At 40.8% G+C, this 23,735-nt stretch overlaps 3 protein-coding genes across 5 annotated transcripts; 1 reads left to right on the top strand and 2 right to left on the bottom strand.

Moving 5' to 3' along the window:
* Positions 1-333: 333 nt before the first annotated feature.
* On the bottom strand, positions 334-3,097 carry CA2H7orf25 (chromosome A2 C7orf25 homolog). Of its 3 annotated transcripts, none has more exons than XM_042977383.1 (2): positions 2,984-3,097; positions 334-1,994 (listed from the first exon to the last, which is right to left on the bottom strand). In XM_042977383.1, the coding sequence occupies exon 2, from the start codon at positions 1,971-1,973 to the stop codon at positions 708-710; it is 1,266 nt and encodes a 421-aa protein (XP_042833317.1). In that variant the 5' UTR covers positions 1,974-1,994; positions 2,984-3,097; the 3' UTR covers positions 334-707. The 3 variants fall into 3 exon arrangements, with proteins under 3 accessions (XP_042833317.1, XP_007094847.1, XP_042833318.1); XM_007094785.3 differs by lacking the exon at positions 2,984-3,097 and adding an exon at positions 2,459-2,800; XM_042977384.1 differs by lacking the exon at positions 2,984-3,097 and adding an exon at positions 2,179-2,238.
* Positions 3,098-7,834: 4,737 nt separating this feature from the next.
* Positions 7,835-18,417, bottom strand: PSMA2 (proteasome 20S subunit alpha 2). Its single transcript, NM_001290585.1, has 8 exons — positions 18,339-18,417; positions 14,580-14,656; positions 13,433-13,565; positions 11,848-11,970; positions 11,013-11,094; positions 9,300-9,373; positions 8,208-8,265; positions 7,835-8,120 (listed from the first exon to the last, which is right to left on the bottom strand). Exons 1-8 carry the CDS (start codon positions 18,377-18,379, stop codon positions 8,004-8,006), a joined length of 705 nt encoding a protein of 234 aa, NP_001277514.1. The 5' UTR covers positions 18,380-18,417; the 3' UTR covers positions 7,835-8,003.
* Positions 18,418-18,526: 109 nt separating this feature from the next.
* MRPL32 (mitochondrial ribosomal protein L32) lies at positions 18,527-22,949 on the top strand. Its single transcript, XM_007094783.3, has 3 exons — positions 18,527-18,749; positions 20,121-20,302; positions 22,386-22,949. The coding sequence occupies exons 1-3, from the start codon at positions 18,620-18,622 to the stop codon at positions 22,638-22,640; spliced, it is 567 nt and encodes a 188-aa protein (XP_007094845.1). The 5' UTR covers positions 18,527-18,619; the 3' UTR covers positions 22,641-22,949.
* The last annotated feature ends 786 nt before the right edge of the window (positions 22,950-23,735 follow it).

The raw sequence follows: 23,735 nt of genomic DNA, 5'->3' as shown, positions 1-23,735 counted from the left end.
GTGATCTAAATGCTTAATTCTTTTACCATTTATTCAAATTACGATTTTGCCTTAAATGTCCCAGCTTTACAGGAGTGGGACTGCTGCTTACCTTTCTTTTCACAAAGGCATATCCATAGGCTCATGGGACTCCCATGACCAGTATTCACTTTATTTTCCTCTACATTAATGTACTCTTTAACCACCAGAGTATGCCTGACACATAGCAACCAAGGAAGTTCCTTTTCATTGATAATGGCCATAACTTTACAGTCTAAAACTAATCATAAACTATTACTTCCCAGCCTCAACCCACATCAACTGATCAATCACCATAATGAAAAACAAGCTTCAGAGTTTTCTCCAGATATTTAATGCAAGATGCAGTGTAGCCATATTCCATGAAATGCTGATGACCACTAGGGGGCTGTTGCCCTACTCAATCAAACAAAAGTACTACAACACAGCTAAAAGCTTTAATATAGATGTATTTCTGTTCTTAACTGCTATCATGTAGACAGTCTGATAAATGAGGTTGTCTCTTGTGCTTTTGCTACTGCTGTAGGAGGTTATATATTTTATAGATGACACACACAATCAACTCTACCGGTTTAAGAGTTCTAAATGTTATGTGTACTATAGACCTTTTTTTCTTCCCCATTTAAGATGGGAAGACCCAGCCTTTGGTATAAGTAACTTACTTCCATGACAATATTTAAAGGATGTCATTAGTGTTCGCTGTCAGTTGTGTCGTCTTTTGGTAAGGGGGTGGCCAGGGCCTCTTTGCTCTCAGTAAGCGCTCTGGGCTGGTGGATAAACACACTAAATTTAACACCCTGGTTGTTGGCAGCTCTGACAAAACCACTATTGGCAGTCATTGTGATGGCTTTTAGAGTGTCTCCCGTCCCAAAAATTGTTAATGAGCGGCTATTGATTTTTGAACTGGCCACTAGTCTCAAGGCACGCTCAGAAGGCTGGTCTGGCACCACATTAATTTGTTTAATTAGCATAGTGGCCCTCTCTCTCTCCCCAGGTCCTCCTAAGGTATCTAGAATAGACTGAAAGTCCTTGACAGCAGATTCACAAGCAAACAACTCTTTGTCCTTCATAAACGCCTCCAGCTGTGGTAACACCTGCTCTTTCCTCTCTTGCTCGGCTTGTTCTGTGAGCACTTTTTCTTTGAAGATAAAGTGGCAGCCTCCATAGCTGAGGGCAGATACGTATGTGATTAAAGTAGTAATGTCCAGATTTACCCTTTTGCACACATCAACCTTAATTTCTGTTGGAAACGCAACACTTGCTAGTATATTTTCTCGGTCTACTCTGGTCACTTGCAAAAGTTCAGGGCCTTCGTCATCGGACTCACTCTCGCTTGGTTGGAGCTCTTCAGGGTGATCTAACAGAGAGTTAACCGCTACTATGTCTCCTCGCACGGATATGCCCATTTCTTGGAGTTTCTCCGCCATGGGGCTGGAGACACTGTTGTAAAATGCAAAGATGATGTGAGGATTGCTATACTGCACTGGCTGCTGGTGACTGGCCTGGAGGAAGTCTTCAGCCTGCTCAATGATGCTCTTGTCACCATACTGGCCCCTGCCCAGCCAAATGTTGTGTAGAGCTTCAGCCTTGCGGCCAATGGCTTTCACCCACGTATGACCACCGTTTGCAACTACATCCACCACAAGGGTCTGCTTTTCTCCCAAGGTATCTGTGTAACCAAAGACATGAAGAACACTAACAACTTCTTCCAAGTTTTCTGCTGATTCCACAATGGCTCTTAGGTGTGTTAGATTAGTGCTCTGTAAATGGGATTCCTTAATAGCTACTTTCCCAGCTTCTACCTTCTGTAGGAATTTTAATTCTGCCTTCAATTTGCTGCACAGCTTTGCACCACCTTCTATACCACCTTTCCTTGATCGAGAAAGTGATTCCGCTCTCTTGATCAGTTCCTTGGCTATGGCGATTCGTTCACAGAGCATGGAGTGTGCAGACATGCTGACAGCATTATTCCTTTCCTATGAAAAGAAACAAGACAAGGCAAATTGAAATAGTCCTCAAAAATCATGGCAATCAATTCTTCACTGAGGACTACAGAAGTTCAATCTAGCAACAAAGCTTATGGAGTCTGAGTCTATGAACCTGGACTTGGGCATGACTGATTTGGGAGTGACTCCCTCCTCTGACAACTAAGGATGATACCTGTATTTCTGAACTCTTCCCGTGGTATGCCGGGTTCGACACACTTTTTAGACCTTTATTTTTTTTCAGTTTGAAGGTACTTTCCGGCACTTCCCAGGTCAGAATAAAGCGCAGTTGTTCGGCAATCTACTACATAAGAGATTCGCTCAGCAGCAGCTTTGCTGTTTGGTGGGAGAGCAATTTTATAAAAGGCTGGGCAAGTGTAGAGAACGTGACTAGATTAAAAATGACTAGACGGTTATAGCAAATTGTCCAAACCCATACTGTAAGCCTTTCTAACCTTTTCCTCCTTCGTGAGTCGCTCTCCTTGACGTGACTGCCTCGTGCTATGCCACGGGCACACACACGGTACACCCGCCGAGGAATCAAGACTGCCCCGATCCTGCATTTGACGTCAACACAGTATATTTTAAAAGAGCTACGGGACCCACCAACTCGGCTCCCGCTCACACCAGGAAGGACAAGCCGAAGATTAACTAGACCCCACGAGTGCAGCCCGTGACGACCCGGAGGTCTGCAGAGCCTTCCGGGGGCGCGGGGGGGGGGGAGGGGGGAGACATTGGGCCCTGGAACCCTAACGGGTCCGCCCGCACAGCAGGACCCCGCCACGCAGACTCGGGCTCAAACAGCCCCCGAAACCAGCGCCGGGCGTGGAGGCCAGAGCGGGGGTGGAGGGGGGCGGGGAGGGGGGGGGACGCGGCGGCCCGGAGCCGGCCCCCTCCCCCCGCCAGGCCGGCCGGCCCAGCCCCCTCCCGGTCTCGGTAGGGGCGCCCCGTTCCCTCCCTCTGCCTCCCCGGCTCCTCACCGGCAGCGCCAGGACCGGGAGCGCGAGCAAGCGGGCACGTGCGTGCGCGAGGACGGGACCCGCCGGGAAACCTCGTCTGGCGGACCCCACCCCACTCTAGCCGCCGCCGCTGCTCAGCCCGCGCGAGCGCCGCCGCCTCAGCAGCCTCTCGCGTCACGTGGCCCCGCGCCGGGTGACGCCGAGCCCGCGAGTCCCAGGCGGCAGCGCGATCTACCGAGCGTGGCTGACGCTAACGCGGCGGCCATGTTTGTTGAGGGCACCCGGCTTCTCGCACACACGGAGCAGGGAAGCACCGGGGGGTTCGCGGCCACTTGGGCCCAGGAAAGGAGCGGAGGCGAAGCTCGCGGGGCTGGGCATCATTCCCAGTGGGTCGTCGGCCACTCAGTCTATGAGGCCGACCCCGCGCCCTAGGTCTTACGCTCGGTTGGACTTTCCCTGGGGCGAGAGTCGTGCATTTTGGTGGAGAAAACTCCCAGTTGTGCCCAAGTACCCCACTCCTGCTGTCAAGCTCAAACTCCTACCAAGTGACAGGCATTGGTGGTTCCAGAAAGATTTTCAGCTCATTTTAATATAAGAGGAGACAGGCAGGAAGCTTGTCAAAGGTGTCACAGCTGGTAAGTGCCGGAGCTGGGAGTCTGGATTCCAAGCCAAAGCACTTTCTACTGCACCATCCTGGGCTCTCCATTGAAAGTGTGGTATCAGAGATATGCTGCCTTTCTGAAGAGGACAAATAATCGGATGGCTTCTGAGGGAGGAACTTATATTAGGCTAACAAGAGTGTCCAAAGTCAACCAAAAGGTTAGGACTTTTGATAAAGCTAATTTTAAAAAATTAAAATGGGCTTCAAGTTAATATTAATCCCATGTGTGCCTGCTCCTTCCCCAAGCCTTACTTGAATGGCAGTCTTAGGAAAGAAAAAGCAACAGACCCACGAAAATAAAAAGAACAAGAAATGAGACTGCACATGAGATATGTCAACACATTTTTGGAAGACCAAGAGCAATAACAACATCCATTCAATGCTTAGTATATGGCAGGTGTTACTCTAAGTACTTTTCACATATTAATTTATTTGATCCTCTTCGCAAACTGAAAGGTAAATATATTTTACAGGTAGTCCACCACAAAGAGGTTGTTTAACCCAGGCAGCCTCTCTGTAAATGGAGCAGTGAGCACAGTGGAGAAAGTGTCTACAGCAAGTGACTCACAGAGCAGAGCCCAAAAAGGTTTTGGAACTGCAGGTGCCTGGAAGACAGAAGGGAGGGGAGCAGTGAGGCAGGACTGAAAATGGGCACGGCTTCAGTCTGTGAGAACAAACAGCCAAATGCTCTCTCAGGTGCAGTGCAAGCTGGACAGCTAGCCACCCTTCCCTGGGTAGAAAACTAGAGTTTACCATGTCGAAGGCAGGGAGTCAGAGGGATTCGAGACACATTATGAAGTGACAGTCTCCTATGGAATGTGAAATACTATTAGTCCCTCCTCTGCCCCTCCTAGGATGCAGACGCTCCTCTCCCTATTTTTCTCTGGAGAAGCCGAACAAATCAAAGACCACAGAAGATGGCCTATAGCAGGATCCCTGAGTAAGTAGGCGCAGGGCTCGCAAACACAGTGCTTCCAAACATTCTTCTGTTTGGAATTTGAAGTAAACATAAAGCAGAACAAATGGCTTTGAAAAGTATTCTATAACTAGCATCCTCAGATAAAAGGTGTTCCATTCATGAAACATGAGGACTTTTTTAAGGGAAAGGTGACAAAGAATGAGTTTTCTTTTTTTTTTTAATGTTTATTTTCGAGAAAGAGCATGCACGCGAGTGGGGGAAGGGCAGAGAGAGGGAGACTGAGGATCAGAAGGGGGCTCCGCACTGAAAACAGAGAACCCAGTGCAGGACTCATGAACCAAACCATGAGATCGTGACCTAAGCACAAGTCGGAGGCTTAACCAACTAAATCACCCAGGCGCCCCAAGAATGAGTTTTTCAAAATTAAAAATGGTATCGCCAATGTTAAAATATCAATGAAAGAGTAGGAAGAATGGGTAAAACTGTACTAGAATGCACAATAAAGACAGGTGAAAACTTTAGCAAAAAATATTTCTCAAACACTATGAAATTTACCAAAACTGAAAGATCTTAGTTTCTACAGTGAAAAGGCCTCCTGAGTTAAGAAACCCAAAGACAGACATGTCATTGTGAAATTTCAAAATGCTGCAGATAAAAGTCCTAAGAACTGCAAAGGAGAAAAAAGTTATACCAGCCAATGGAGAGAGAACATAGTTTCAAACCTGCAACTGGCTGGATTAGGGCAGAAAGACAGAAGGTTCCAAGACAGAAACTTCTGGAGGTGTTGTGGGACCAGGGTGGGGGATTGGAGGACTGAGGAGAGAACCGTTAAGGTCACTTAACACGATATACTGAGGAAAACGGTATGCAGGTTTTACGATCCTGTCACGGGAATCTGGGAGTTGGTGATGGCTACACAGAACACAAAGAAGTGAAGCAGTATTACCTGCAGGAAGATTATTTAGGAAACGGGGTAACAGCATACTTCCATAGCCGTAACAGAAACTTTCAAACTGAATATTATGATCTAATTAAACTGAGGCAGAGAGAAGGGAGGGAGAGTTCCGAATTCCCATCTTGCAGGATATAAAGTTTATATAGTGGCTCAACTTCAGGAATCCAGAGATAACTGGGTAAGCCTACTGTGTGAAACATGGAGGACAGTACCTGCTGGAAAACCTAGACAAGTTCAAAGTGATGAAACGCAGGGGCACAGCCTTTGATGAAGTGTTAGAATTATCGAACTTTTTAAAAATATGCTCATGCTTAGGAAGCTGTCGCTCACGTGGAGTTACATGACAGAGGTGGGGTTAAGGGGCTGAGTTGGCGGCTTCAGTCCCTGAACATGTGAAAGCTCTTTTGATCCTCCTTATCATCCAGTCAGTGCCCAGTGAACCGGTGCTCGAGAACTATAAAGGTCAGTATTGCCCCTCATCCTTATCTCGCCTTTCCAACTCCCTCCTGCCCCCACATGTGAATTTTAAACACTTCCATGGTTCATAACTAATTATTCTGCCAACTTCAGTGAGGAACTAGAAAAGAGGATGGACAGCACAAGTGGAGGCAAACTTTTTAAGACTGGGAGGATACAAAATGAACTGAGAATGGAGGGGGGCTGTGCACATGAGGAGCCCTGTGACACATAAGTGGATTAAAAGCAGCTCAACTCCACAAGCTAGAGATGACTGAAGGGTTGTGGGGCATTCTCGGATGCAGTGGGTCATAAGACCAAAGAACTGAGTTCCCCAAGAACTGAGACAAAAAGGATTGGCTTAATTTTAAGGTTAATGAAAAGAATAAACTGAGAACAAAGGTAAAAGTGTTCTAGGCAGCTTCAGTTGAACTAGGCTTTGCATTTAACGGGGCAAGAGGCAAGAACAGAATATGGACATAAATCTGCTTCAGTGAGTTTTTCCTCCCTTTATTCTGTGGACTTACTCTGTTAGCCCCCATTGGGAATCTTACACACATTTTCCTTTTGTCCCTAATATGCCTGCCTTATGTTTCCCTTCTTTGATTTGTAGGATTTTGGCATTCCTCTGGTTTTTGAATATTGGATAGAAGAGAGGGCTTACGCAAATCAAAGGCAGCTAAACCTTAGAGTACTTGACCGTCAACCCTGCCAGGCCTTTCATTGGCATCATCAAATTCTGTCCTTAGAAAACCCTCTGAGATAATTACCTGTACAGTCACTTAGCCTGTAAATGAGAGTTAAGATCTGACCCCAAACCCATTCCTTTTTACCACTATGTTCTCTTTCCAGTGTGCAATATACCAAGAGCCCATGACATGAGGACAGATGATTAGAGAAGGCCTTCAAGACCAACATCTTGATGTTGGATATCAAGTTGCCATCTTCCATCTTTCATAATAATCCTGCCGTTGCCTATGCTAAGATATGGTGCTGTCGTGATTGTGGGAGCAGAACTGGGAATCCTGACCAAACTGTCCAAGGTAAGACTCTTTTCTCCTACACTCAGCTAAATCTTAATCAAGATCTTTTGAGCCACATTTAAATTATAGAACTACATACTGTATCTTTGTTGGTAAGAATGATGTTCATAACCTCTGTTCTGTGAGCCAAACTAATGATTTCTCTTATCCTAAGAAGCTTTAAAAAACAAAAAACTAAACAAATGTCTACACATCTGATGAAAAGAGAGATCGCGTTATTTGCCTGTTTGTATGGGCCTTAATTTAAAGCCAAGGTTCTGATTACACTGAGATAACATGAATAAGGGAGACCCTTAAGCCATAGTTTTGATGTTTAAGTATTAGGATTTTATTTCCATACTCATGTTTATCCTCGAGTTTAAAAAGTCTAGTAGAATCTAAGGGACTCCTTTTAAATACATTTACCTACTTGTGATGGAGAAACCAATAGGAACCAGTACATCATTTTTATCCACTTGCATCATGTATCTCCTATAGGAGACTCTTTGGCCTGGCACTCTTCACAGCTCCAGTGCAATCTCAGTGTGCTACAGTTTCACTGATCCACACCTAATGGTGCCTACAAAGCACCCACGCTTCCCATCTTGTCTCATGAATCCATGAAAGCCTGCAGATTCTCCCAGCTCTAAAAGCAGTGTTTACCAAAATCAGCATTTTGCTTTCCTGAAACATGGACAACATCTGAGTGTAAAGAGGTTAACAAGATTTGACTTAACCAAAATTGCATGAAGATTAAAGAGTGTGTCACCATTCTGCTCTGCAATGTAGTTTCCAGAAGTCAACTGTGATAAAAAGCAGGAGATAACTATTTTAAAATTTTACTAACTCCTAAAAAGCTGAAGTTGGATTTAACAGTTTATTATGATTTATAAGTGTCATTTTAAAAACATCTGTCCATTAAACCATGTAGAAATAAGTATGCAAAAAGTCTGCAAAACAAAACATACTTTAAACATGTTTAAGTAGAGGGATTATTTGAAATTCCGGATTTTTCAGTCACTTCATTATTATGCTATTGCAGCCAAGTAATCCTTAACTTCAGTCGGAGTAAGCCTCCTGAATCCGGCTTCATTGCAGATTCCAACCTCTATGTTGTCTTCTGTCATCTGCCCTTCAAAGCTTTCCTATTGAAGAGGAAGGGCAAAAGGTCAGTTTTCCAAGCACTTAATTATAAACTCATTATAAATCCCATTGTTAGAAATTGTGCTAACCTTTAGAGTTAATATGGCTGTGTGAATGGCATCTTCAAGTTCCAGGTCTTCGTTATATCTAAAGAATTTTTTGAAAAGGCAATGATTTATAGCAGAACTTACATTATTTATGGTTAAACATGACAGCAGCAACATAAGAATTTCTCAAAATCTAAAACGCTCCTACAAATACTAAGCTACAGATTCTTTTAGTCCACTCATTGCGATAGCTGTCCCCCAATAATAAATTGACGCTTGTAATCCTAACAGCAGTATAAATATTTTAATATAATCAGAATGTGGTGGGAATATTATAATTTTTTTAAATAAAGAAATCAGACCTTTGCTAAAATTTCTTTTGTTGGTTCTTGTAAGTTTTAACTTCATGTGAAATGTCTGAAGACTATTAATACGTAAAAGGAAAAGGAAAGTGCTTTAGGAAAGATCTTAAAATTATTTGTTTACTGATTAATCCCATGTCTAAAATTTTTCATAATCTTTTAACATTATGTGAAAAATGTACTGAAAGGTTCATCTGCCGGTTATATAGAGTTAATTATAAATTTTTGCCGTTCAAAATGCGTGTAGGACATTTTTCGGTGGACCAATGCTGAGAAGATAGCTGGAAATAAGAGCAGTGACAGCAGATTTTTACACGGTACCGCACTTTTCATCCAGCACATACAACAATCTATTGCCAATACCAGGAACTGAGCTTCACCATTTTTTTCTGTAACTGTCATAAGGTAAACGGTTATCACTTACGTCACTTAAATTTTCCTCCCCAATTTTTTACTCCAATTCCAACTATTTTTTCTTTGAGATTGTAGGAGGAAAAATGAAGTAAAAAATAAAAACAATTAAATTTAGGAAAAAACCCAAAGAATGCAGAAATAAAAGTTCTTAATAAATAGATAATATTACCACTTAATATACTGTGAAGACTAGGGAGCCAGGGTGAAGAGAAGTTTTTACTTTATTTGTAACTAGGCTAAACAAATGAGTGTTTGAATATAAAGTAATAAATGTGTTTAGATTCGGGATACTAATTGTTTAAAAACACTGAGAACCATAAAGTGAGATTGCTAAGAAACTGAGTTTCAGTAAGCCTACCTTTTCTCTAGGAAAGTCTTCCCATTCACGTAGTTCTTTCCCATTGCTGTGGCTTTCCACGCAAAGTAAGCTCCCTAATCAGGAAGAGAAGGGAAACACATTTTAAATCATTAATCTAGTTATATCACTCTGCCGTTTCTTTTTTAGGTCTATAAATTAGTCTCTAACAGTTCACAGAATATTTGGAATACAATGAAGTATGTCACAAGAGAGGCTACTTTCTAAAAAGATTAGAGAGCTAAATAACAAAGAGGAACGAAGACACCTCTGGAGATTATAGAGAAGTTCAGTAATTTGATCGTGGTGACAGCTTTCTCAGCTATTTACATCCATCAAAACTCATCAAATTGTACACTTTGCATATGTGTGATTTATGGTTACAATTTATGTGAAAAAGTCAGTTAAAGGCAACAGGTTCACTTACAACAAATAATCAAAAGTAATATTTCAGCATATTAGGATTGAAGGACTCTAGAATCATACACACACACACACACACACACACACACACACGTGAGAAAAATGGTGATCAAGTCTTTATCATCACTGCTGAACAAAGTAAAAGGAGACAGTATTTCATTAAAAATATTTTGAAGTTTTGGGGCACCTGGATGGCTCAGTCAGTTGAATGTCCAACTCTCAGTTTCAGCTCAGATCATGACCTCATGGTTTCATGAGTCCAAGCCCCGTGTCAGGCTCTATGCTGACAGTGCGGAGCCTGCTTGGGGTTCTCTTTCTCCCTGTCTTTACTCACACTGTCTCTGTCTCTCTCAAAAATAAATAAAACTTAAAAAAAAATTTTTTTTAATATTTTGAAATTTTGATATTTTGTAATCTAATGTTTAATGAAAGCAGCAATATGTTGTATATAACATGGCCTCATCTGTTGAAAAAAATACATATGCACACACATTAAGAAAAATACTGAAAGAAATACACCAAACATTCTTTAAAAGAAACAACTGCCTTTGAAATAAAGCAGGGAAGAAAAGGGCAAAAGATGAAACCTGGATTCCAGTGATGATGGCTTCTGCTACCCACTGGGAAGAAAGCTAAGAGGGCATGTCATTTAGTTTCAGAGGCTCAGAGATGGGGTAACAGACACTGTCAGAACTCCCAGAATACTTGTTTTTTCTTCCGGCTTTCCTCAGACAAGGAAGAAACTTGTGGAAGAAACTTCCTCACACAGTTGCAGAGCAGTAGTAGCCCCTCTGAATGCCTTCTAACTCAGATGCCGATCTCCTGCTTTAGAGCAGACAGACTCACCCACTTTGCACAACACTGTCTTCAAGAGTCATGTCTGTGTGTGTAATTAGAGTCATACTCCAAGTCGGCCCCAGGATTAAACAGATGGCAAGGAGTGCAGCACTGTCTTCGAGACCCAAATCTTTCATCGGAATATTTCTCAAAGTAATAAAACTCCACAGATTTAAAGAGATTTGATAACTATTTCAAGAAATCATTCCACTGTGTGAACTTAATGAATACAAAAAGGAAGAAGAACAGAGAGCACAGACCTAATGTACCCTCTTCAATCAGAAGACTGAATTACCAACATTTTAAATGTACAAATGCACTACTCCATATGTTCTAAAGCCCAAATGAAAAAGAAAAAAAGAAAATACTGCTAAATTTTAAACTTTTTATGGTTTTTGTTTTTATTAGCTGTTCAAAGAGTACGTTAATCCCTCCGGTATATCTGATAATACTTACAGATGGATCTGACTGAAATAAATACGGTCGCCCCTCATTCCAACCACAAATTAGTAAAGAAACTCCAAATGGCCGAACACCACTAAAGAAAGGAGAAACAAAAATTATTTGGCATCTTCATGGTGTTAAAATCAACCTAAGGTAGGAATTTATTAACAGTTTCAAGTCTTAACAAAGCAAATCATCAGGTAAAATGAATTAGACTTTTAAGTTCCTTAAACAGTATTTAGTATCTTTCTGAACAAATCAATTCAAAAACGAATTCTCTTTATGGTACTAAGGAACACTAGTCAAATCATTTTGGTAAATGGAGTGACACAAATTTTGGAGTTAATAAGTGTGGAGTAACATTTTGTGTCTTAACAAAGAACAACTTTCAACAAATGCAGTTTTTTTCCACTAGCTTTACACGTTAGCAAGTACTTTTATACTATCTCATCCACGTGTATACCCAGATTCAAGAGAATTACAATGACTATGGATGTGTCCAACAGCTATTGCTTTCATTATGTGCTTATAATCATTTATAGTTGGAAAGATAAACTTGGAAGCAGAAATAACTGCCTGCCCATAGGGAAGTGTTTCAGTCACTGGCAAAAGGGCTTTATGTGGAAGCCGCATTTTGCTAGTAGATCAACAGCAAGAAAACACTCCAATCTCTTCCTTAAAAAATATTCTAGCTCCAACTAAGATCGGAAATATTCATCATAGTAATTTTCTCTACTTGTTCAATAAATACAGGAATAGTAAGTCCTCTTTTTAAATACACCTACTCTTCTAAAATGTTTTCTTTTTTCTAATTCATGATGCATTTCAAGTAGTAAAATCAACTTACCCTGACTGAGTATATTCTTGCATCACAGAAGCTACTCTCTGTACCAGCTGAGCTGTGGGAATGGGTTCTTGGTACACGAGATAGTACTGCTGAGCTAGTTTTCGAGCTCTGTGCACAAGCACTCTAACAAACAAGGAAGAAATAAGACTTCATGAAAATCTTGACACTCGGCTCCTTAACGACTCTTCTTCTACAGGCATATACAGCACAAGTCTTACATGCTTCTATGGAATAGTAACGATCAGCTCAAAGCCAGTCTTGCTCTTACATCTGGTTACAGTTATCTTACACGAAAACAGAGCCACACAGAGCTGAGCCACAGGAGACGAGACAAGGACAAGGCAAAAGGAAGAAAATTAGGGACAAGGGGTACCAGTCAGCTCGGTACTAACAGATTTAGCATACACAATGGGAGCCTTATCTCCCTCCATGGCTTCTTCAAGATTGTGCCCCCTTTCCTGAGGGCAGTCACCCTGTCTTTGTATCTTAGTCAAGCCAACACACATAAATGCCCACACGATCACACACACACACACACACACACACACACACACACACACACACACACACACACACACACACAATTTGGGGCATATCTTTCTCACTCTACTTCAATCTTTTTGCTACTCTGCACTTCAAAGAGTACCCTTAAGAGATTAAGGAACAGCAAGAAACTACTTAGAACATAAAAAAATAACAAATGTATTAAATAATATTAAGAATATTCTATATAATAATCAAATTAGCAAGACAAATAGATGTACCTTTACCTGCTCGTAAACTACTCATGTGAACCATCACTCCCAGTGTAATACTCAGTTTGTCTTCCGCTGTCCTGTCCTCACACTTTACCCCATCAGTGCACTGCAGCATCCCTTCTATACACAGTGGCAACGGGATCCACTGTAGTGAGGCTTGACCACATTCCAGCAACTGTGGCTTTTTCCAACTCATGAAAGTGAAACTTTGGCTCTGTCTTGTTCCCCCAAAATCAGGAATGAAGTTAATTGTTTTTTCTTTCTTTACTTTCTTTACTTCCTTTGCTTTACTCGTTAAGTGGCAAACATACAAAGTTGCCAATCTCTTTCAACTTGCTGGTACCCTGATGTTTCAGGGGCCTTGAGAATTTTGTCCCTTTGCTAAGAACAAAAATATAATGGGGAAAACTCTGAATGGGATGGCAATGTTTTCTTTTGCTGCCTTGTAACTTTTTTTTTTAAATATAGTTTACTATAACTTGTGTTGCTTTGGTTTTTAAAATACATGAGAGAACAGCAAATCCTCTGAAGCCCAGTCCTTGGATGGAAAAAAAGGGGTGTGATCAGAGGGGAAAAACCACTAAACAGATAAGAGAATTACTGGATCTCCTCTTTTACAATGCAGTGGCACTGAGTTATCCTTAAAGCAACCCTTGGTCTATTCCATGCAGACAGACTAAATTCAGCTGCCCTTGATGCTGCTGTTGCTAAGCAAAGCACAAAAATGAAGAGTTGGGAGATTAAAGGAAAAACATCCCTTGATTTTTCTCCTCAAAGTATACAAGCAGCTCATAAAACAGTGAGGAAAAACAAATAGTACAAAGTACCTGTAATCTGGGCCCATGCCACTATACACCAAGCCTATATGCTTGGTGATTGGTTCCACTTTGTGTACACTTCGCTCGTCATACAGAATGGATTTCTGTTTCTTCTCGGTTGCCAATACCACACCATTTGCAGCTTTAAAAAAAAAAAAAAAAAACAGTGCTAAATGTTTAGTCACTTAAAGATTCTGCTTCAACAGTTTTCTAATTATGGATGCATTTTACCCAAATTCCTTTATTTCTTATTTATAAAACTTTTTCTGTATTAAAATCACCTAAGAAATGATAAATTCAGGGCATCTGGGTGGCTCAGTCAGTTAGACACCTGACTCTTGATTTCGGCTCAGGTCATGATCTTAGGGTTCATGGGACTGACCCCCCTGTCCGGCTCAGTGCTGACAGCTCAGAGCCTGGAGCCTGCTTTGGATTCTGTGTCTCCCTTTCTCTCTGCCCCTCCCCTGCTTGTTTTCTTTCTTTCTTTCTTTCTTCCTTCCTTCCTTCCTTCCTTCCTTCCTTCCTTCCTTCCTTCCTTCCTTTCTCTCTCTCTCTCTCTCTCAAAAATAAATAATCAAAAAAAAATTTTTTTAAATGGTAAATCCATTTTTCCCTCATTGGTCATCTCTATTATGCTAAGGAATCCCTATAGGTAAATGCATTACCCAATATTCCAGGACACCGAAGAGTCCGAAGAGTCTGTACCTTTTAGAATTCTGCTTACTTGGCTATTGTTCTTGTAATTTGAAATTTAAAATCAATGATACAGGCTTTTTTTAAAAAAAGGGTATCTTTAGATGAAGTTTTATAATTAAATTTTTCTAAATTATAGAAAGGATAAAAACTGCCACAGAATAGTGATTATTATCAGTGGAAAAACAAAAGAATACTCAGTTTTTCTCAATGGGAAAGACTACTTGTGGGTTATTACAACTAAAAGATAAAGGAGCTATATTTATTTTGAAAAAAAAATTAATCATCTTCTTGTACTCATTGGCTTATTACTTTTCTTTAAACTTCAAAATACTGTAAATCAACAGAAAGAACTATTAAAAATTATGCTGCCCTATTTATTTATATTAATCACTAATTAATTCCAAAAGCACTTTAAGATAACTATTAACAGGCATGTGAAATGAATGAAACATTTAATTACCTTTAATTCCCACTGAAGGGGCTCCTCCAGCTACAGCAGCCAAAGCATATTCAATCTGGACAAGTTTACCAGATGGGCTTAAAAAGAAACAAAGATATTTGCTAAATTCACATATTTTCAAATATGTATAATAGGAATATCTCTTAGGGCAGATATATAAGTCAAATCCATTAACCAAATACCAAGGAATAGCTGGGCTTTCACGTTATAAAGCTGTACAGAAATTGAGGATACCAGGCAATTTGTACATATACATAGTAAAGCACTTAGCTTTCCTTTTTCTCCCCCTCCTTCTTGTCTGACTCTTTAAGCACCATCATTATTACTGTTGCCTTTTATCACTCACCAACCTTGTGACTTCAGGCAAGTTACTTAATCCTGCTGTGTCTCAGTTTTCACATCCATAAAATGGGGATAATAGTACTACAGCCATTTCAGAAGTTTGTTGTGAAGATTAAATAAAGGGATGCCTTTTGTTCCTGGCACAAAATCAGCAGCAAGTAAATACCAAATAGTGTTATTAAGAACATGTATATGTCTGTTAAATACCAAACAACAGCATAGATTTCATATGGGTGGAGTTCCACATTTTAGAAAGTAGGCATGGCCTAAGATGTAAGACCTAGATGGTTATCAGCCACGACAAAGTATCTTCTATATAAGCTATTTCTAGAAGCTGTGAGCTGGTGATACCTAACATATCTGATTTCATGGGTTTGGTAGCCAGATTCTAGCCCTAACCTGGCTTTTAAGATCATACTTTATTTCGAACCAGTTGTTGAGTTAAAATCATCGTAAACTAACCTGATTTCACAGTTAAAAAGTTTTTGACTGAAAGTAGTTTGTCCAGAATGACATAGCTTGGTCCGTGTCTCTAGTCTACTAGTGAAAATAAAACTTGAGTTTCAGAAGGTCATTTATCTTCATAAAATTATGGATACTCTCTTGTCACCCAAGCCTCAGCTTTGTTCCGGACACACAGACTACTCTTAGAATTCAAAAACCCCTTTGACAAGCTAACCCCCTCTGTCTGCAATGCATTTCACCCTTGTCTGGTGAACTCTTTCCTCCTGGTCATCCTTCAGTCTTCAGTAGAAATGTCATTCATGTCCTTAAAGAAGCTGTCCTGGCCACAGGGACTAGGCTGAATCCCACACACTCATGCCTATGGTGCCCCATACTTCCTCTCTGGCTAAGATTCATCATGCTTAAATTACTCATACAATGTTCGCCTTCCTCAACAAAGTCTAAGCTCTGTTTGGTCAGTATCCTAACGTACAACCTAGTACCAGGAGTCCGCATCATTTAGCTGACAGAGACACAAGGAGACCTATTTAAGGGATAAGCCTAAGTGTGACAGTTTAAAGACTCTTAAGTGACAAAAGCAGTTAACTTGAGTGGAATAACATTAATAGGTATTTAAATTTTTAAAATTAGGCTGTAGTTGTTAGTCACTATTTCAATAATCATATGACCCACTAGGTCCATCTGGCTTTCAATTATTGCTCAACATCGAGCTCAAATACACTTGGGAACATTTTAAAGGCTCAGGTAAACTTAAACTTACCTTTTCACTGTTCCCCACAATCACCTGCATGAACATCTACTGTTACATCTTCCTGTATGAAAGCTCGCCCATCTGTGAGCTCACTGAACAATCAACCATCTGTGTATTCAGTCACACAACTAGCCCATTCCAAAGCACCAGCACCTCTAGCTGGGATAACCGATACAGCCTTCTAACTAGTTTTCCTCTTTCCCACCCTTACTTTTATCCCACCAGTCAGTTACCTTTGTACCAGGTCGCCTGTCACTTAAATATAACTTCCTGGTTCACTTAAAATACAAACTTCTTCTGGCCTGCCAGGCTCTTCAAGATTGGCCCTACCCACACTAACTCTTTGCTCACTATACTCTAGCACACTGGCCTTATTATCAATTCCTGTAAGAGTTCAAGCTCTTTCCAATTTCAGGACTTTCATTTATCCTCTTTCCTCTGTCCATAAGTCTCTCTACCCCTAAATCTTCAAATAGTTTGCTCTTTTTCACCTTCTTGTCTCAAAAACCACCCTGAAGCACTGGCTTTTCCTGACTATCCAATCTACAGTTATGCTGCTTCTTTTAGGCTCTTTTAATAAAATTCCTGAGTAAAACGTTTTTCAGAATGTATTAGTAGACACCAATTTGTTTACTCATTTACTGTCAATATCCTCAACTGAATGTAATTCACATGAACACTTTTTCATCCTATAACACAGCCTCATCACTTCCATCATTAAGAGTTTAATTCTAATTACAAGAGGCGAGAAACACATTTTTAAAATCTAAAAGAGTTGAACCATTATGTTAAAAAAAAGTTTATTTTACTAAAGACATTATTACAGAAGGATTTAGCTCCTGATGATATTTGATTGTTTCGGCTCCAGTTATTCTAAAGAAAGGATTACACTCTCTTAAAGATACAGAACCAAGTTTGCTTTGTTCACAAATATGAACAGTGACTATTTAGCAAATAGTGTTCTCTATATTGTATATAACACCTTTGATTTACAAAATTTCATTTCATTCAAAGGTTAAAACACCCTCATTTACCACTGAAAACTGTGAAGTTTACACTTGGAAAGTACTTTACTTTTTAGTATATTACTATTTTACTGTTTTAAAAAGACATCTAACAGTAATAGGAAATGTATTAATTTTGTCATCAGAAAGAACCCAGTTTGAATGTGACCTCAGCTACTCATCTAAGACCTTGGACAAGTAACTTAATTTGACCAACCTGTGGTTGGTTCATCTGTAAGATGTTGAGATAACGTTTATCTCACATGATAGGAGGAAGAAATGGAGTAGGTTAAGTTGCACCCACACATAAAGTACTCAACAAGTTGGATCCTGCTTGCCTTCAGTTGCCAGATACAACTACATTTCAGCTAAATGGGAGATCCCATTTACGGATCTTACCGATCCGTAAGAAAATGGTAAAACTGAATCATTACCCGGTCGATTTATTAAACCCTTCGCTGCGCTGACGGTTTCTTACATTGTGAACAATATTGAAAAGTATACGTATTATTTTAATCCTTTGTTCTAAAACAGAAAAGCCTACAATCTTTTGCAAAGTAAAGACATTCCCCTCCCCCCGCCCCAAATGTAAATGTAGTCTAGTAGTTTGGGGCCCACAAACACTAAGCGACACAGAGAGATTCGCGCTTTCCTTTTTAGTCCTTAAACTTCTAATAGGGGCATGGAAGAAACCGAAAGCGGGAAGAGGTTTCTAAGTACCAAATGGAGACTAAGACTCAGACCAAACTGTAACGGTGAGGTTTTCAGAAGAGAAAAGGGGACCTCAGAGATTTGACCAAGATTCTAAGCTCCAGAAGCTCCCCAATCAGGCCTACGTGGTGGGTCAGGAAGGAAATCCCGAGTTCCGAACGGGACACCCGGAGACAGCTAATCCAAAACTGCCTTATTCTCTAGTTTCCAAAGAGAAAGCAAATCCCTGACTGAAGGCCTTACCCTCCCTCAGCCCCAAGGTCGCCCTGGATCCCCAAAACCGCGTTCCCGCGGCTTCCCGGCATCGGGGTTTTCAGGCCGCGGGCGAGCCAAGCAAATGACTTTGCAAACTCGCGTTTCCATCCCTATTTCCTACTGTGCCCCCCGGAAGCATTAAGCCAGAAACTAGGCCGGAAAAAAAAACTAGGAGCCGGGGAGTTCCTGCAACCTCGACTACGCGGAGGGCTTTCGGTGCCCCTTCCATACCTGAATGTAGTCAGCGAAAAGCTGTAACCGCGCTCCGCCATCTTTGCCTGGAGTGCCAAAGCACATCCGCACACATGCGCACTGGCGCCGGTTTCTTTTCATTTCCCCTCCCCGCTCCTTCCTTTCTCTCTCTCTGATTGGAGGAGAGTCAGAGCCGTTCCAGGGACCTGCTGGGCGTTGTAGTTCCAGTAGCCAGGTTTGTCAGACTCTGCATCTGTGCGCATGCTCGAGATGGGGCCGGGAGCCAATAGCCAGGTGGGAGTGGTCTTCAGGCGAGGAAGATGGCGTCGGCCATGCTGGTCCTGGCGGTTCCTCCGTGGCCGGCAGCCCGGGGACTCCTCCAGAACTGTTGGGAACGACTGCAACGGAAACTTTGGCAGAGCTGGCGAGGCTTTCCCAGTTCTTCGTGGGGTACGTAAGCTATGCCGCCGTGGAGGAGGGATTGGATGAGAGGACCCCAAGCATCGTGGTGAGCGCTGCTCATATTTCGCCCTCCTCCCGCGCTTTGATCCGCTGCCGCAGGTGGGGACGTTGTCCGGGTTAATTCCTTACTTAGAAACTAAAAACAGCTGTTTTGCTTCCCTTCGCCCTGAAAAACAGAAAACGTTCTGTGTCCTTTTCGCACAAGGAATGTAACCGAAGCCCATCTTAGATCAGGGGCGCTACTATCTGGATCCTGTTTCCTTATCAGCCTCTCAACCCCTGAAGCAATTTGCCCTCCTTTGTGGTGTTTGAGCTCTGCAGTTGAATACTGTTGATATCAGTGTGTTCCCTGGAAACTAATTTCAGTTAGAAGTATCTTGAAGGTTAAAATTGTCATTGCTTTGACATTTACATCTATCCTTAATTCTAAGGTATTACGAACATAATACCCCGGGAGTCTGAACCGAGAGTCCCCGATATGCCAAAGCCTACATGTGCTTCCTCGGAAATCTCCACACCATCCCTTTAGGTACCACTGCTTTTCAGCGGAAGAAGTAGGCTCGCGAGGGCCTCAAGGTCACACGGGCCGAGCTGTTAACCACTGAGCTATGCGTAACAATACTTCTATAGATATACTGAAAAGGAATACCGGTTGTTAAATGTTAGCTTTGTATATTTTTAAGAACTCCTAAAACCATAAGAAGTATTCCAGGTCTGAGGAACAGCAGGAAAAGGATAAAGGAGTCTTTTTGACTTGATCAGCCATTTAGGAAAACAAAACCTGATAGTTGATAGTCATATAAGTATTATATAGAGTGGTGAGTTCTTTAGAGAACGGATAATAAATATTATGAAGAACTAAGTGATTTAAAGGGCCTACCAGGTTATATGACAAAGGAGCTAATTCAATTGGAATATAAAAAAAGGGCGGGGGCAGGGTGGCAATAGACAGTTACTGAGTGAAGGTTGGAAGTACATTTTGGGAATCTCAAGCTTAGATTGACTTGTAAAGTAAATAGGAACTGCCTACCAAGTAGCATGTGGAGTTTGAGTGATTTATTCATGTTTACCAAACCCGTGGGTTCTGTATTTCAAAAGGTGAGAAGTCTGGGTAGAATTTCACAGATTCATTTCAGCAGGTGCCTCTAAGAAAAATTCTGTTTGTGTTGTTTAAAATTGTGTATAAGTTTTAGTGTATTTTAATAGCCAAGGTTTCTGTTAAATGCCTATTGAATGTAATATTCTAAACTTTATATAGGGCTATTGACATCACTGTTGATTGTTAAGGAGAACGATACCTGTAAACAGTCATTTTGAAGCTAGAAATCCATTCTGCATTTCCATGTTTTGTTTTTATAGGACCAGCATTAGCGGTCCAAGGTCCAGCAGTATTTACAGAACCAGCAAATGATACTAATGGAAGTAAGGAGATCTCCAGCCTTTTGGATAGTATTTTTTGGATGGCAGCTCCTAAAAACAGACGCAGCATTGAAGTTAACCGCTGTAGGAGAAGAAACCCTCAGAAGCTTATTAAAGTTAAGGTAATACACTGATTTTTGTGGGTTTGCTTTCTCTCATATCCACCACTGCATGTCTTCTGGTACTTATATGGCCTATCAGTAAATCATCCTTAGAGCTTATATGTGTACTTTGCTCTGGTCTCTTGCTATGTATGTATGTATGTCAATTGTCCTATAGCCTAAATATTAGGACCACAGTTGAGGAGAGATTGGAATCTGGGCAGAGGACTGGGTTGTGAAGAACCTGTGTGACTTTTGTTAGGAGCTGGTGATTTGGAATTATATGTGGGTAAACATCTTAATTAGGGCAGAACCTAAAATTAAAGTCAGAAGCAGTAGATATATTGGGTCCTGTGTTTTACTAGCCCTTACGTATTTATTTTCTTCACTGTGATCATTAAAATGCTGTGAAGGAAAATCCTTAGGTAGGTAATAAAAATGGCTAATATCTGTTAAATACCTACGATGGATATAAGTGCTTTATGTGAATTATCTCATCGAATCCTCACAACAGCCCTCCAAAGTAAATATAGCTTTGCTCATTTTTAGGATGAAGACATTACTGCAAAAAGAATTTGACTGTAGTCACAAACTGTCAAGTGATAGAGCCAGGATTTGAGCCTAGGCAGTCTGATTGTTGAACTCACATTCTTCTCTTGAAACTTTCTGGTGTGTTCCTGTCCTCAGACAATTCCAGGTCTCCACACCCGCTCCCTGCCCCCATAGATACACTCTTCATTAATCTAGTAGACAGAAATTAGAGTGTTTACTACCTTTGATTTGTTCACTTAAGGCTTTACCAGCCATCATTTGAGTGGTTCTCCATAACATTCCGCAGCAGCTCAGTACAGGTGAAACTCAAGAACAGAGAATCGACTTGCATAAACTTCCACATTCAGTATTAAACCACACCCTTAGAACTGAAGCCAAAAAGTATTACTGAGTCACATTTGGAACTGGACTTAAAGTCTGGAGCTGAAAAGTATGTCCTTAATTAAAGCAACAATAATTTATACAATTTGGTTGAGAGAACCGAAGATTTTCAGAATGAGAGCCTATACCAGTCTGCGACATGATTTTATTCTGAGGGAAAAGGATATCACCCTGTGTATTCATTTTCCTCACTAAATTGTTTTCTGCCACACACGGTACATTATGCTGCTGTCGTGGTCGGGAAGAGAGCACCGACTTCACGGATAGCTCCTGTACCTCTGGTTAGACATGCAGTCCAGTGTCGTGAGGAAAATGAGAAATTGGCGAGGCAAGTCATTTGCAGGGTTCTTTGCTCCTTTCAAAAAATGAAGTTGTTTTTGTCCTTGCCTCATAAACGTTTATATGTTAATCTCATGAAGTGGTTGGAATTTCTTTGATGCTCCTATTTACAATTTTTCTTTTCTATTTCAAATCTACCTTTAGAACATTGTTGAAGAGATTTCTATAGAGGTTGTAAATGCCTTATGAAAGTAGGGCAGACGTGTATAAAAACTCATTAAATTACTTTCAAATTGTAGCATAACGAGAGTTTTATGTTAAGGATTACAAACAGTCTTCATTCTTAAAAAGAAAAATTATACCATATGCCAACTATTGTACCATATATGATACATATACTATTATACCATATGTTTCATACAGGAATTTAGGGTACACCGATAAATAGGGGAAGCCAATTTTAATGTTTGTCGCCTTGTTTTCCCCACAGTAAATTGAAAGAAAAAATGAGTTCCATATCCCTTGGCCACATTTAGATGCCAGCCATATGGATCTCCCCATTGTGTTGAAGGACTCCTTATTAGATGTTTAGTATTTGAAGGTGGGGTAATAGAGTTCATTTTACATAATATGCCTGTATGGTTAAGAAAAATGTACCAAGTTCATACTTGGTAAACCTGAGTTCTAGTCCCACTTTTTCTATTAATTGAAATTCATTTGTCCTCTGTTTCCTTATTAAAGTGAGGTTGAACTACATGGTGCATGACCTTATGTAACGTGAACAGTCCAAGAAAGTTCAAGTGTGAGCGTCATTCCTGTCTGTGATTGATGTGCATTATTATGCTTCTTGTTAAAACAGGATTTTGTTGTTTTTTTGTTTGATTTTTTAAAGAACAATATTGACGTGTGTCCTGAATGTGGTCACCTGAAACTGAAGCACGTCCTTTGTGGCTATTGCTATGAGAAGGTGTGCAAGGAGACGGCAGAAATCAGAAGACAGATAGGGAAACAAGAAGGGGGACCTTTCAAGGCTCCTCCCGTGGAGACTGTGGTGCTGTACACAGGAGAGGCACCATCTGAACAAGATCAGGGTAAGAGAATCATTGAACGAGACAGGAAGCGACCGTCCTGGTTCACCCAGCATTAAGACCAAAAGTATTCGAGGAGGATAACTTCATATAAAACACTTGTCCTGGAAGAGAGGAAGATGCTTTGTTTTCATGTTGATTTTATGCTTGTTTTAAAATCACCAGTATAGTTTAAAACATTCTCTCAAAGCAGTTACTTTTATGTGGGTTAATTTGAAGAGTATACCAGGAGTAAACTCTGAAAATGCTTGTTTATGCAGAGGCACAATGGATTAATATGTGCATTTCTGTTACACTGTAAGGTTTTGAGTAAACCTAACATTTCTAGTACAGAAAAATAAACAATGTAAAATTCTTAGCAAAGATCACATGTTTTGGAGGTGCCTGGGTAGCTCAGTCGGTTAAGTGTCTGACTCTTGATTTCAGCTCAGGTCATGATCTCGGGTTCATGAGGGCGGACCCCACATCAGATTCTGTGGTAACATCAAGGGGCCTGCTTGGGATTCTGTCTCCCTCGCTCTTGGCCCCTCCCCTGCTCAGTCTCATTCTCTCAAAATAAATAAAAATAAATTAAAAAAAAAAAGTATGTGTTCTGGTTCTGGTTTTGTTTTCTAGTGATTTGTCTTACACAAAAATACACAGATACTTTTGGTTAAGTAACACCTGAAAATAGGTTAATTTGAATTCTGGGTATTGTTTCTTCAAATGGTGGTAGTGGCAGTAAGAGAAGGTTTGTTCGGTTTTGTTTTAGCAAATTAGAATTTCCTTTGTTGGAACTCACTTTATATGGGTATATTATGTTAATTTAGATAGAAAGCTCTTCATATTTTACATTAAATCAAAATGACGTTCAGAATTTATTGGATAGCTCATGAGATTTGTACTTTATAGTTTTGAAAGAGATTTTTTTTTAATTTTTAATGTTTTTATTTTATTTTTGAGAGAGAGAGAGACAGAGTACAAGCAGTCAAGGGGCAGAGAAAGGGAGACACAGAATCCGAAGCAAGCTCCAGGCTCTGAGCTGTCAGCACAGAGCCTGACGCGGGGCTCAAACTCACGGACCGTGGCTTGAGCCACCCAGGCGCCCCTGGAAGAGATTTTTAAAAGATGTGAGTAAATTCACTAGTCCGCAGAAAATGTACTAAGAATGTTGT

Source organism: Panthera tigris, chromosome A2 (genome assembly GCF_018350195.1).
Source record: "Panthera tigris isolate Pti1 chromosome A2, P.tigris_Pti1_mat1.1, whole genome shotgun sequence".
Lineage (NCBI taxonomy): Eukaryota > Metazoa > Chordata > Mammalia > Carnivora > Felidae > Panthera > Panthera tigris.
Note: the sequence above shows the minus strand (reverse complement) of the source record. Positions and strands in the feature narration are given on the sequence as shown.